Raw genomic sequence first — 13994 nt, forward strand, 5'->3', positions numbered from 1 at the left:
GTCCTGGCGGCGTATGGGTCATTTCCAAATCTACCATGCAGTAGCGTTGGTGTTGTAGTTCATGCCCACCAACACTACGGCGATGTAGCATCTTGCGTAGACATGCCGACTGAGTAGAAAAACAAAATGGCTTTAGCAAAACTACCATTCACTGGGATGACAAGTTTGGGTCTCCTCAAAACAGATGAGTAAATCAGTAATACTGTCTCCTTATTTATCTGTGAAATGGCATGCAGACAAGTAGTAATGCATGGATAACTCATAAAAAAAAAAATCTTGATTCACTTGCTACCATAATATTTTGCTTTGTCTTTGTATTTTCCATTATGTATTATTTATATAATAAAGCATGATATCAGATCCTGTTCAAAATTCAACTTTAGCTACCACTTCCTTTTAATATACACACATATAAATTTCATTTTGATTCAAGTAAGCTGTACAGATAGGTTGGAAAGACATTACTTACAACTCTGCAAGTGAGCAAGCCCAGCTTAGGATGGTTGGTTCACAAGAGTTCGCATCCATTAACAGACAGAAAATTGTATTTTTATGAGACTTGGTGCAATTATATTTGTTTCAAGCACAGCAATACAGAGAGGGCTAAGAACTACAGTGAGACCTCAATTTTGCAGTAGGCCAAATAAGGTTATGCTGAAGAGAGCAGCAGATTACACAATGGACTGTTTGAAACATTTTAAAAAGTTCTTACAACATGATTTTCCCATTTTTTTAGTAGCATGAAAGCCTCTTGTTCCCTGCAAAAATGAAACAAGAAAATTCAGGTCTACCAATGTGCTGTCCTATTACCTAATGCAAGGTTGATAAAGCAGGGTCACTCTAACTCTTTCCTTCAGCTTTTGCCAGGGAGCATGCCAGAAAAAGACAATGGTACTGTTGTTTGAATTTTAACCAGAAATGAAACCATGACAAATTAACCATGCCAAAGTAATAGCAGTGTGCAAAGTTGCCAACCCCAGACAAATGTTTTTACTGACAGGTTTGGTTGGCAGTAAAAAGTGGTGGATTATCAGTTAAAAAAAAATAAATCTTGGATTGCCATGCCTGCTTGACTGCAAAAATAATTTTACAACATGCCAACCCCGACCCTCCTCACCCAGGCATCCCTTACTCACCCCCAGAGGCATAGCAAGGTATGTCAGTGCCTGGGGGAGATGGGGATGGGGTGGAGGGGGCAAGGGAAGGAATGATACAGACCACTAGAGAGCGGGAGGAAGAGTCTTACTTCCCCTGCTCTCTGCACTCAGGCAACAACTGCTAAAACTCATTCTGGCACAGCATGAGCTTGGCTGCTGTTACTGAGGGACAGGCTTACTGCACACTGGTGCAATAGCCTAACTGGTTCAGACTCCATGAGGCTGCTCTTGGTGACCCATTTGGTTCCCCTTCCCCCACCCCCCAGATATGCTTTTGGGCACAGGGTTGTGTCATCCATGGCAAAGCTGGCTGTGGGGTGGGGGTATATTCCACTTGTCATTTCCCTTCTCCACTCCTCCCACCAAAACACTAAGGAGCATGGGGCTGCACTTGCTCACCTCCCTATGCCTGGGCTGCCTTTGCAATGGAAAAGACTCAGGGTGGGGGGAAAGGCTATACCAGTACACTCTTTTAAGTGGGTGCTTAGGGCTGGTGTCCCTTACCTTGCCCTAGTTATGTTACTGTTCACTGCCATACCCTAATGCCCCACCTTAATCCATCCCCAGCCTTAGCACTGCTGGGCCTGCTCCTCCCATCCAGCATGGACTCCCAACTCCTTGCCTTTCCCTCCTCCCAGCAAGTAGCTCCCTCCCAGACACACCGTCCCCCTTCCTGTATGTTCCAGGTAAGGCAGGGCACAGCCAAAGGGACACAGCAGCAGCACGTGGGTAGGAAGAAGGGAGGATGGCTGTAGAACTAGAAAGCTCCAAGAATGCTGCTTTCTGCAAAGTGCTGTGTTCCCGCACAGACACCACATAGCATTGCTGTGCTCCATATGTCTTTCAAGCTTGCCTGCAAGCTACTTTCCAAGAGGGAACTTCAATCAGTTCCCAGTCGCTTAATTTTTATTGAGGGCTCTTTAAAAAAAAAAAAATAGAATTTACACATGGACATTTTGGAGGGGGGTTTGTTTGTTTGTTTTTTACAAGCAGGCTGTAAATGTACAGTTGGCAATTGCAATAGGGTGTTTAAGATACTGTATTTACCTGAATACAAGATTACCCCAAATTTCAGATAATCCCCCAATCATTAGTTTCTATACACAGAAAATTTATGAGTGATAATTTTCCATGCATAGAATCTAATTATTGGAAGGTCATCTTAAATTCATTCCCCCCCAACTACTGCAGGTGTTGGAGGGGAGGAAGAAGTGATGAGGGGGTCAGTATGAAGAAAGCAGTAGGGGGCAATGGGGAACAGGCAGTAGAGGGGCACATGGTAGGCAAGAGAGTAGGGGACAGTAAGGGGACAGGCAGAAGAACAAGAGGTGGAGGCAGGTAGTGTAGAGGCAGGAAGCTTGCCCCCTACCACTTGTCCCCCCTCACCACCCTGCATTGTGCTCGCCCACAGCCTCAGGCCCCGATCCCCCCTCCCAACCCTTCCAATACTTCCCCCTTCATACAGCTTCTGCCCTCCCCTGCACCCACAGCCTCAGGACCCATTCCCCTTTCCTCCCACCTCCCTCTGCCCAAAGTCTCTATCCCCCACCTGCCCCTCCCCTTACCTTTGCTCTGTGCTGGCAGGCTGTATCCTCACTGCAGCCTGAGACATGCATGTGCTCTAGCTGGCCCTATAGCAGCAGTACAGAGCCAGTTGGCACTGCTGCTATAGGCCTCAGCTGGAGCATATGTTCTGGTGCTCCACGTTCCAGACTGCAGCGAGGATGGAGCCTAGTGGCACTGAGCAAAGGTAAGAAGGAATGCGGCAGGCAGAGGAGGAGAAGCAGTGCCGGGGAGACTGGAGGCATTGAGGGCTTCAGGCTGCAGGGGAAGAGTAGTGGGGGATGTAGAGGCAGCAGAGGGCAGGCAGCAGGGTTGGGGGCAGAGCCAGAGCTGCAGCAGTAGCTCTTGTAGGGTGAGGGGCTTCCCGCCCCATGTTAAAAAGGGGAAAAACTCTAATCTTCTAATTGAGTAAATATGGTATTGCCAATAGCTTCAATAACTCTTCCTTAAAAAATTGAGACCCTGCACTGAATTTATTCATTTATAGATAAGCCTAACAATCACCAATCAGAGAAAAAGTTAAAACCTAAACCTTCTTAGAACTTAATCCAATGTCTGCTGAAATCAATTAAAAGACTCTAATTGACTTCAATGGGCTTTGGAGAAGACACTTAATTTGCCACATCACACCTTTTCCATCCTGCAATAGTATAACCTGACTTCTATCTGGAAAGACAATCATTGAGGAAAAATGTATGTTTAGAAGGTAAAAGTTGCTGCATTTTGGAATCTTTCAAAGGACAAATACATTTCTATTATAATAAACTGTGAAAACACAGTTGAAAATTCTGCTAATCTAGCGTATGCATTTCTCTCCAAAATGCTATACACGGCTAGTACTTAAATTAAGCTGACAGTTCTTCAGGTGTTACACAGCAGTTGGAATTCTGGCGACAGTACTGAGCTACTGTATAAATTTAATCAACATTTTATAAGATATTCTTTAAAAACATGATCTACCAAGACATATACACACTTTATAGTATGGCAAGTCTTTCCAGCTACCAAATATGATCCGCTATCATGTGTAAATGTGATTCCTACTAACAGGCATTCTAGTATTCGTATTTTCAGCTGCAAGAGAGAAATATATGTGGACACTTATGTTACCAGATAATTTATATGGAAAACTGTTTCATGTCAGAAGTTTATTTTTATTGGTAAAATATTAAATAATATACAGAATTAAAAACTGCACTTACACTTCTGAGAAGAAATAAGTCTTGGACAAATTATATGCTTGTTCCTGAGATTCCCTACATTTATTCCAGTAGCTGTGCACTCAGACAGTACAAACTTTATAATATAATCCTTTTCACAAAGTATTACAAAGTTTCTGCAGCTTCTTCTTTTATTTATACACACATACAGACTCGCACTCTCCCGTGGCTGTACAACACTCATTCAGGTATGGAACCATATGTATGCATGTATGCTTAAAGAGAAGGAAAAGAAAATGCAAGTCTCATATTTCAGTCTGCAGTGGCAAAACTGTTCAGCAGGGGCATTAAGATTTGCTTTAGAGTGGTTCACAGGGACCACTGTAATAACGGTTGTTTCTAAACTTTTGTTATAAAGACAAGTTCCAAAGACCATCAATTCAGTGGGAAGAGTCCCAGTGTCTTTGCTGGTTTTTGGACCCAGCCCTAAAACCCAATTTTAGAGGAGCCTCATCTGCATGCAAAGTATCTACACAGAACTAAAGGGTGCCTATACACATGCTCTGGGATGGGGGAAGGCAGCTTTTTAATTAGAGCAGCTGTTGGGTGCCATTCTAATTAAAAACACCTACAGTGTCTCATGTATTCAGCGTCCCACATTTCATTCAACAAACTTTAGTTAAAGTTCCCCCCCTGCCATTTTGAAACACGGGATGCTTAATACATAAGATGCTGCAGCATACTGAAGCGTTCTGAATAGGACGCTTGAGCAGATTCATCTAATCAAGTCTGCTCTGTCGTGTTCTAGTCAGATTGCATCAGAGCACGTGTAAAAGTGCCCAAAGATTTAACTCGGGAAGAAAGTTGTTTGCCTTAGTACTCAGTTGGGTTGCCTCATCAGAAATGAGAAGTGTCAAATTCAGCCCTGGAGTAAATGGGGTACAACTCCACAGAAGTCATTAAAGATGCTCTTATACACACCAAGGGTATGGATCAGATTCTGGCATCCTGAACTCACACTCCACAAAACCTTGTTCCAAGAACGATCTCATTAACTTTTAAATGAAACCTCCTTTGTGGAAAAAGGGGCAGCTCAACCTATATAAGGATATCAGAATTTGGCCCTGCAAGCATAAAAAAAAAACAACAACTGTGAAGCTCACCAGTTTGAACATATTTTACTTTCTAAACTCAAAATAGGTCTTGGAAATAATTTTGGCAATCAATCAGGGTGGAGGGGGGAGAAGGGGAGGGAGAATCAGTCTCCTCACCTTTGCTTTTATTAAAAAAGAAATATCAAATACAAATTTAAAAGATAAAAGTGGCTACTGTGCATGCGCAGTAACTGCCTTTCAAAGAAATCTCACAGGGACTTTTTTGTGTACCTAAATACATATTTACAGAACAGCGGCTTCAGTTTACTGGGGAAAAGGCATTAAAATACACTATATATAAATATGTATGATATGTAGAACAAACCCCATCTAAACTTATGTAAGACAAGTACAGCTCTAAAGAAGCTTTTTCTGGTTTCTCAGGTAGATAATGGACACAAGTCCTGAACTTATACAGGCAAATCTCTCCCAGTGGAATAAATGGGGAGTTTGCCTTAGACATTAGGATCTGATCCAAAATCCATCGTCAAAGCTCAGAGAAGTCCGAGTGGGCTCTGGACCAGGCCCAGTGCTTTTTGTCTTGTTTTGTTTTTAAATAAATAGCCATATTAAGTGCTTTCTCAAGAAAAAAGCTGCAGTTACAAAAGAAAGAAAATAAAAAAAGAGGCAATGACATGTTTGTTCTCAGTTTATACACCCTGTCCTTGTTCCAATGTCAAATAAAAGCAGGAGTTAAGGAATGGGAATTAGCCTTAGCTTTGAGCTTTTCACCTTTTGTCACTTTGTTTCACTATTTTAATTTACATAATTATTTGAATTTTATCTTTTACTGCGTTTAATATGGAACATTTTAATGTGTTGACTGAGAAAAGGGGAAAAAATCTGTACGTTATTAAGACATTAGGGCAAGTATTGCACTTGAACAGAAAAATAATCAAAAAAGGTTGTGTTTTGTGGGGTCTTTGTTGGTTTGTTTTTTCTTGTTTTTTAACTGAGTAATATAAGCAATCATTCCACATTTGAAAGAAGCATATTTTGAGAGCAAAATCCAAGAATGAAGCATCAAGAACAAATCTGGGGTTAGCAACCCCCACCCTGGAATAGTACAGTAGTAAAACTTCTTTTAAAGCATTTTCTTCCAACAGGAAAAAAAAATTATATGACTTTTACTTTACAATTTTAAATCTTTCTAAACATTTGCATTAAAAGTTTCCAGTCTCTCATAAAAAGATATACATTTTAGGAAAAAAAAATTACAACCAGAAAATAAAACCAACTAAAAAGGAAGGCAAATATACAATATTACAGTTACATAACTGTGGAGTCATCTCTGTATGTACCCTATTTTTGAAAGTGTTACAAAGATTATGTACCTTAATGTTTTTTTCCCCTCAAATTAACTATCTTTTTTTTTTTTTCCTGTTTTTAATATAAAACTACACTTGAGTACAAAAATATGTAAACAGACTGTACAGCCAGTGAACGGAGAGAGAAATGAAAAAAAAAAGCCTAGACAAACCAATGCTACAGGAGATAACAGCTAGCCCAGTCTTTTAAGCTAAAGGTGGGGGGGGGGGGGGGGGGGGGGGGGAAGAGAAAACAATTGAAAGCAATAAAGGAAACTTTGCTACATGAATCAGGAAGTGAATATGTTCAAGCTTTGAGAACGCTTGACAATTAGTCAAATAATTGATCACAGTTTCAGAATCTGAACTACTACAAAAATAACTAAAAGTCCTTCCCTTGTTACAATGTATTCAGAAATGAACACCCATTTCCAGTAAGTAATGTCAAATCCCAGTAAGTGCATAGTAGGAGATTCAGTGACCTCTACCCCTTCAAGAAGCTTTTCTTACTCTTTGTCACTTGAGGTAAAACTAAATGGCCCAATTTACTGCAAACTGGCTTTCATGCCTAGAATGGGACCGTGTTTTCAATTCTGCTTTGCAGAGGACCTCCATATTTTACTTCTGAATAATGATATAAAGACAGTCTACCAGTATGTACTACTCAGAATTTGGGTTTAAGGCTAATGCATCAATTTAGGAGAATTTTGAACTTTCAAAATTTATGGGTGATGAGACTCAATGTAAGCTGCTGAACTTCGCAAATTAGCTAGTAAGGCTCTGATACAGTTAAGAGAGGAGTAAAAAGGACATGCTTACAGAAGTTCCTCAGCAGTCCCAATGAGGTCGCTGGGAGTACTTAGGTGTGTGAAAGTAGGTGGGTGCCAAAATGTTTACTTGGACTGAAGCATATGGACCTCAGTCCTTTCAACTGTCTTCAGTTAGCGTTGGACAAGACCGTAAGTGAACAAACATGATAAAAGCGACAAAGCATCTCAGAACGCAATTTGATTATTTAGCTTGACAACTGTCGTTTGCTTGTAATTGTTTATAATACTTCAAATGTGCTAATAAATGCACATAATCTCCAGCTGCTCTATACTGCATATCATCACTGGCTTTAATTGTTTTTAAATAAGACTATATAAAATTAACATACAATTCAACTGAGCCAAAGCCAGTTTCATCTCACTTTTTCAAGACTATCTTTGCTTTGCTAACAATGTTACCCTTCTTCCCAATGCACATCTTAATGAAATGACACGAAATAGTTGCTTCAAAGTAGTGAGGTAAAAGCAAGTTAACTAGCTGAGGACCTTTATAATTCGCAATCTACTTAGGTCCTTAGTTGAAGTCACTAACTTCATTAGGTAAATCAGCATAAACTGGTTTTTTGGAGGTAGAAGCAGCTTGTTATTTTGTGGCCTCTTTTAATGTGCATCCTTATGGAACATCTAGAGGGCCAAGACAGACATGCCATTTAAGTCCCCCTATTGTCCCCAAGTTCTGAATGGCTGAATTTTGCTCAGTGGCTGAATTTGCTTTCCTGCCTCAAGCTGGCAAAATACATAGTAAAACAGCAAATTTTGAATAAGAAAAATTGTGAATGTCTTTGTCTGTGATATATAAACTCTATTGATACAGGGACAATTTTTGATTTGTACCCTAAAATGGGAGACCTACTACAGAGAAGAAACAAGCTGAATTACAAAAGAGTCTCGTTCTCTCTCTAAATAGAGAGGATGCTTAGACACCATTCATTTTGCTTCATTGATGGAAGCACTTTTTAAGCAGAATGCGGTTGCTTTAATCCCATTAATTACTTCTCAAAGAGCTGGTTTTACTGTAATATCCTATATATTTCTCTGTGCATTCCTAATACATTCCTAACTCAATGCAAAAAAAAAAAAAATGGCTGTAAAACTCATTAGTCTTAATGACAGATACACAGCTCTGAGACTATGGGTCATATCAGACTAGAACCAAGTAGCTGCATCTCTATTTACATAAATGGAGTTACACCAGTATAGACCAAATCTTGCTTTATGCCTTAAAATGGAGTGCAAAAGCTTACTGGCAGGACAGTTTATGGAAACAGCTATTTTGAATGCTGGGGAAATGCCCATAGGAAGCTAATTCTTAATTTGTAAACAAAAAAGTATTTGACTTGAAATTGATTCCAAGAGTTAAACATAACTTGGCTAGTTTTGATTAGACACACAAGGTAACTCTGAAATAACAAATTTTCAAATAAAAGGAATACACTGCTAGTAAATGTTTAATGGACCCAAAACTACCTGCTGATTTTTTTTAGTAGATTACTATGAATAATTAATACATGTGACAAATTCAACAGCTTCTCTTAAAAATCTGCAAACAGCAAGTGAGACAAATATATCTTCCAAGGTCCAAATCCTGCAGCCTCACTGGGTGATCTGCAACAACCAACTTGCAGAATCAGGATTTATCTTGTTTTCTCTGAACAACTCTCACTGCTGTAAATCCCAAGTAGGATGCATGAACTGCTTATGCTAACGTAATATCCACTCTAACATTTTCCCCAAACTTAAAATGAACCTAAATCCTTTCCACTTCTTTTAGAGAAGACACATTTTGGTGAGCTTTAAGAAAGATAGAAATGATGAAAAATTAGCGTGCCTCTAAACTCCCCTGCTTAGACTTAGACAGGAAATGCAAACATCTAAAGGCAATGACTAAAATCTTGCTGTACCTATTCTGGTCCTCAGTGTGGTATTAGGGGAATAAACTGCTGTCCACAAGGCTAGTTTTGTGAACCTGCCAGCCTCTACTTAATTAGCTTTCCCCATAATGGTTGCACTCAGAACTACCACCACTGAGCTACCTTGGTCTTTCCAGTATTTATTTAGTAGCACAATACATAATATGTCGTTGGCTGGAAACTGAACAAAAGTGTTAGCTTAACTAAAGTTAACAATAAAGACATGAGGTCTTTGAGTCTGATTTTTCAAATTGCTATTGAACATTCCCTAAGGGAGAATGAATCATTAATGAAAAAATGTACCATTAACTGTGGGTCACATTCTAGTAAGTTTTTGCATGGGTACCTACAAAAATTCCCCCTTTTTTCATATCCTGTGCATGCACTCACAGGCTCTAGTGCATATTTGTGTCCTTGTGCTAGACATCTGAAGTGGCTGTGTTCCACTTCAGTCTTCACACTGGCCATTGGGTGGAGCACACATTGCACTCTCTTAGAAGTGCAACAATGGGCTGGATTCCCTCTTTCTCCTAGGCTCAGGTAGGCATTTTCTTAATGCCTTGAGCCCCATGAAACCTCCTATATGGGGACCACTCTCCTACAGCTGAAATCAATGTGTGATCACCTTTAAAAGGAAAGGGATCTTGTAGCTGGTGAACAGTGGGGGCATGTACTTGTGCGTTTTAATGCACAGTAGCCTATTTTACTGCAAATTAAAGCGGCACGTAAAAATCCATGCTAATGTGCAGTAGAATAGGCTACTACACATTAAGCATCACCTAAAAAAGAGTGTGCTTGCACTACTGCAAATTAGCACAGTCTAATGCGCATTTATTTAGTACCTCATATTGGAGACAGTAAATTTAATGTGTATTAGGAAAAGTGCATGAATGCATGTGTAGACACGCCCAGTCTGATGTGCCTTATATCCTGATCTGGCCCAGATGTTCCTCTCTCCACAAAAGAACGGCGTAAGATGAGGAAACTTAGTGAGCTTTCTCCTAAACTTACATCAGCCTGGGACTGTCTCCTACATGTACCGCTGCCTCTCTACACAATGGGAACATGGCTGCTTCTGGAGATTGTATCATTAGGGTTGCCTACAAAACCTGCCCTCCACAGACTGTGAAAGAGATGGAAGGGAAACACCAGGAAACTATGCTGAACTGATCAGTGCCACTTCTTGTCCCTGTTCCCTTCCACCCCTTTCAGCAAGGAGATCTCCATGGGTTCTCAAGTAGGTGTCACAGAATTCAGCATTCCCCCAAACCTTTACTTAACACACAAAAAAAAATTCATTCATAGCCCCATGGAGTACAACTGAGCAGAGGAAGGGATCCTCTTTCATTTCACTGTCCAAATGCAGTTTCCTTTTCTTCCCATCAGCACCAGGAGTACGTGGTCTTTGACAGCTACCTTTGGAATCAAATAAGTAGTTTAGAAGTCATCAGCAGGCTGTAACCTACCTTGATCATGCCAGGCACAAATCAGGGAGGAAGGAACATGGGCAGTTAAGATTTTGCCCAAGCTTCATCTGTATCCTAACTAAGAAAGGCATATAAGGAAGCTAAGAACAATGTTGGGAATAAGTCTTTAGATCTGTTTCTCTAAAGTCCCTGTATTCCCAGCCTTGATAGCTCTCATATTACATAAAGCAGCATTTCTATCTATATTGTATTATAATTAATAGGCTACTGCAAGACTTTACCAGCTCTTACTTAATAGCATTTCAGTGCCGGGAAGTAGTACTCAGGTAATCTGGCCACGATCTACTGTATCCTCTCTAAACAGGGCTTCTAACTGCCAAGTATGTTGCCATAAAAAGATTTCAATCAATACCACTCAGCTCCTACTTTCAATTGCTCCAGGTCTGGGAAGATAAGAAGAAACAGCACCCCTTCAAATGAACAGCAAGTTGGCATGTACACAGAATATGCAGATTCAAGTGAGCAAATGGGAATTCATTATGGGCTGGTCATGCAATCACTTAAGCACCTGAGTAACTTTACTCATGTGAATAGTCATCATTGAACTCAATGAGACTATTCATGAGAAGGAAGTTACTCACTCATGTAAATGTTTAAGGCTCAGGCTCTATTTTGGTGGTTCTTTCAACAAGGTTTGATGCAAGATGATTTGGGTTTAAATGACAATATATCATACTGGGGTTGCATTTATTTTTTCAGGAGAAACTTAACCTACAGAATATTGGACTAGTGGTTCTGTCTTGCATTGGGAATGAGAAAAAAACCCAACAATAAAATAAACCCTGTTTGCATGGTTCTCTGTCTGGCTTGCAGCTCAGTGGGACGATTATACTAGCTTTTTGTTTTGTTTTGTTTTTCTGCAGCAAGTAAAGCTCACAAATATGAACTCAAACCAAACCTCAGTGCCTATACCTCAAGTACCCATTTTTCCAAAGTGCTAAATGAAGTTAAATCATATTGACAGCTGTTTCTCTGAATAGGTTTTACACTCTCCTAGAGCAAAGGTCATATATCAAGATTTGCAAATGCTTCTATCCTCAAATCAAAGAGGACTTAAGGATTTGAAAAGAATACTAGGTAGTTACTGATTCCACAAATCAGTAAGCCAAAGATCTACTGAAAAAGAGGTTATCGAGGACCAGATCTTGATGTAGCATGGATTACTTCCATCAAAGTCAAGAGAACTATGATGATTAATGCCAATTTATGATCCGGACCCTAGTGTTTTCCCAGCTGTAAGTCTTACTGCTGAGAGGTTAACACTGAAGATGACAGAATGAGAAAATATTTTTTATATATATATCTATATATCTATTTATATATATATATATATTTTTAAAGAACACTTCACTACTAGTACATTGGTAATTTTAAAACAAATTATTTTAAAAGAGCAGCAGAACCTCTTGAGTAAACTATAGGCTCTTATAGACTCCTAGGTTACCTATTGTCCTAGAAGCTAGGTTAAAACCGTTATTTCTAAATGCTGTTTCTTAAAACATAGGGTGCAATTAGCTAAGTAAGGCTATGAGGGAGCCTGTAAGAAGCCAGTGAGTCAACACATAGTTATGGAATAACAGCAAATCAGCAATTCTAACAAAAGGTGCTTCATAAGTAAAATAAAAAACACAGGTCCTCAAACTTACTGCAGGAGGTCCCTAAGACTTATGAAACTAAACTGCTGTTATGTGGTACAGTGTTACACATACATAATTTATACATTCCAGAGGGGCAGTAAACACCGAACCCATGAAAACAGCCAACCTTAGGAAGTAATTTTGCAAGGAATATTGACTTTGATTCATGCTTCTATATCCCCAGAGTAAACCAGTTTTACTTTAAAAATAATTGTTCATTCTGCAGAATAAAATTCCCCACTCCTCCCTTCCCCAACCCCCTACCATATCTATACAGTTGAATGAGCTTTCCTCTGAAATGTTTCTACCTATTTGCCTGAAATTGTTAATCTACAAATGAGTGGCAACTCCTTTTGACTTTAAAGCACCTATTAGGGTTAAGCAGTGCCCAAAATAGGATGTGATATACAACTAATTGTGACAGAAATGGACTGCCTTTCAATTCCCACTGAAAACATCAGACAGGCCACCAAAACAAAAGTGACAGCAACAACAGAAGAAACTTTCTCATCCCTTGTTTTCCTTCTTTCCGTTCTTAAACTGGGCAGAGTGACTGAGGTTGGGTCCATAAAATAAGGTTAATAATAAACAACAGCAACAACAACAACAACAACAACAAAAGGTGTGTCAACATCTGAGGAAAAGTGGGATTGTAAGTGCAGTATTTCTTCATGTGCAGTTTTTCTACTTCATAAGATTCCCCTTTGGATGACAAGGCCTAGTGGAATGTGTGCTCTCCTCGAACAATGTGCGACGAGAACTCGTAGCGGTCCTGGCTTCGATAGCCACAGATGTTGCATTCTAATGGGTCCCGATAGCCATGGCAACCCATATGGATGGTGTACATGACATGATCTAGGAAAAGAACTCGACAGTGCTCACACTTGAAGGCCCTAATCTGCTCCCCTTCTCCATTGAAGACCTTATAGATATCCTTTAAAGAGCCCTTTGAAGCTTTTGTGGCATCCAAAGCCTTGGTGTCCTCCTTCATATAAGCTGGGCTTTGCTTCCTCTTGGGATTTAAGGCAGAGTTTCCTTGGTAGGACTGGCGATCTTCATGGCTGCTTTCTGAGTCAGTAGAATCTGGGCAGCTATTGCTGGGGGATCCCTCTCTTTCCTGGGGTCGACTCTTTGGTCTGATGAGGGAGATAGGGCCATCCATGTTGTTTTCGTGACTGTCAGCTGTTTCCCTGCTAGTGGGCCTTTCTATCCTACTAGGATGATAGACCTGAGCATAAGCTGAGCTGATGACTGGGGCCACCTCAGCAATTGTGCTTGGTGTGTGTTGCATCAGGGGGTGAAGTGCCTCAGCTCCAAGGTAGGTGATTGCATTGTTGATGGCTTGGTCCATCATGTGAGACTGCATCAGCTCAGCCTCCTTCTCGTAGGACAAGTTCATATCAAAGTGAATTTCTGGATAGCCAAATCTCATGAGCTTTTCACCTAAAGGACAAGAACAAAATAAATAAAAATAAAAAGTTATCTACGGGCTCAATTACACACACACCAACCCTTCCCCCCACCCCTCCAAAACCCCCCCAAATATGCATTTCTAAGGGAAAAAATCACCAGTAGGCATAAGCACAGTATCAAAGCCCTCTGCCCGGATAGGTCTATATATAGCATGGATTGGCACCCTCACTAGAGATAATCTTGACACAACTCAAAATAAGCCTACTACTGGCACAAGTTCTAAACTTTCTGGAAATCTTCAGGTGATATTTCTTGTTAGGAACGAGCAAAAAGGGCAAACATTCCTCATCAGGTGGTTATATTGTAGTTCCATCTG

At 40.2% G+C, this 13994-nt stretch overlaps 1 protein-coding gene across 12 annotated transcripts in view; it reads right to left on the bottom strand.

The window, feature by feature from the left end:
• Positions 1–3853: 3853 nt before the first annotated feature.
• The window catches only part of IKZF2 (IKAROS family zinc finger 2), a 137845-nt gene continuing 127704 nt past the window's right edge, over positions 3854–13994 (bottom strand). For all 12 annotated transcript variants that reach the window (XM_059727147.1, XM_059727143.1, XM_059727145.1 and 9 more), the window contains one exon: positions 3854–13648. In XM_059727147.1, coding sequence (XP_059583130.1) covers positions 12924–13648 — 725 coding nt within the window. In that variant the 3' untranslated portion in view covers positions 3854–12923. The remainder of the gene's footprint in view (positions 13649–13994) is intronic.

Source organism: Alligator mississippiensis, chromosome 4 (assembly GCF_030867095.1).
Source record: "Alligator mississippiensis isolate rAllMis1 chromosome 4, rAllMis1, whole genome shotgun sequence".
NCBI lineage: Eukaryota > Metazoa > Chordata > Crocodylia > Alligatoridae > Alligator > Alligator mississippiensis.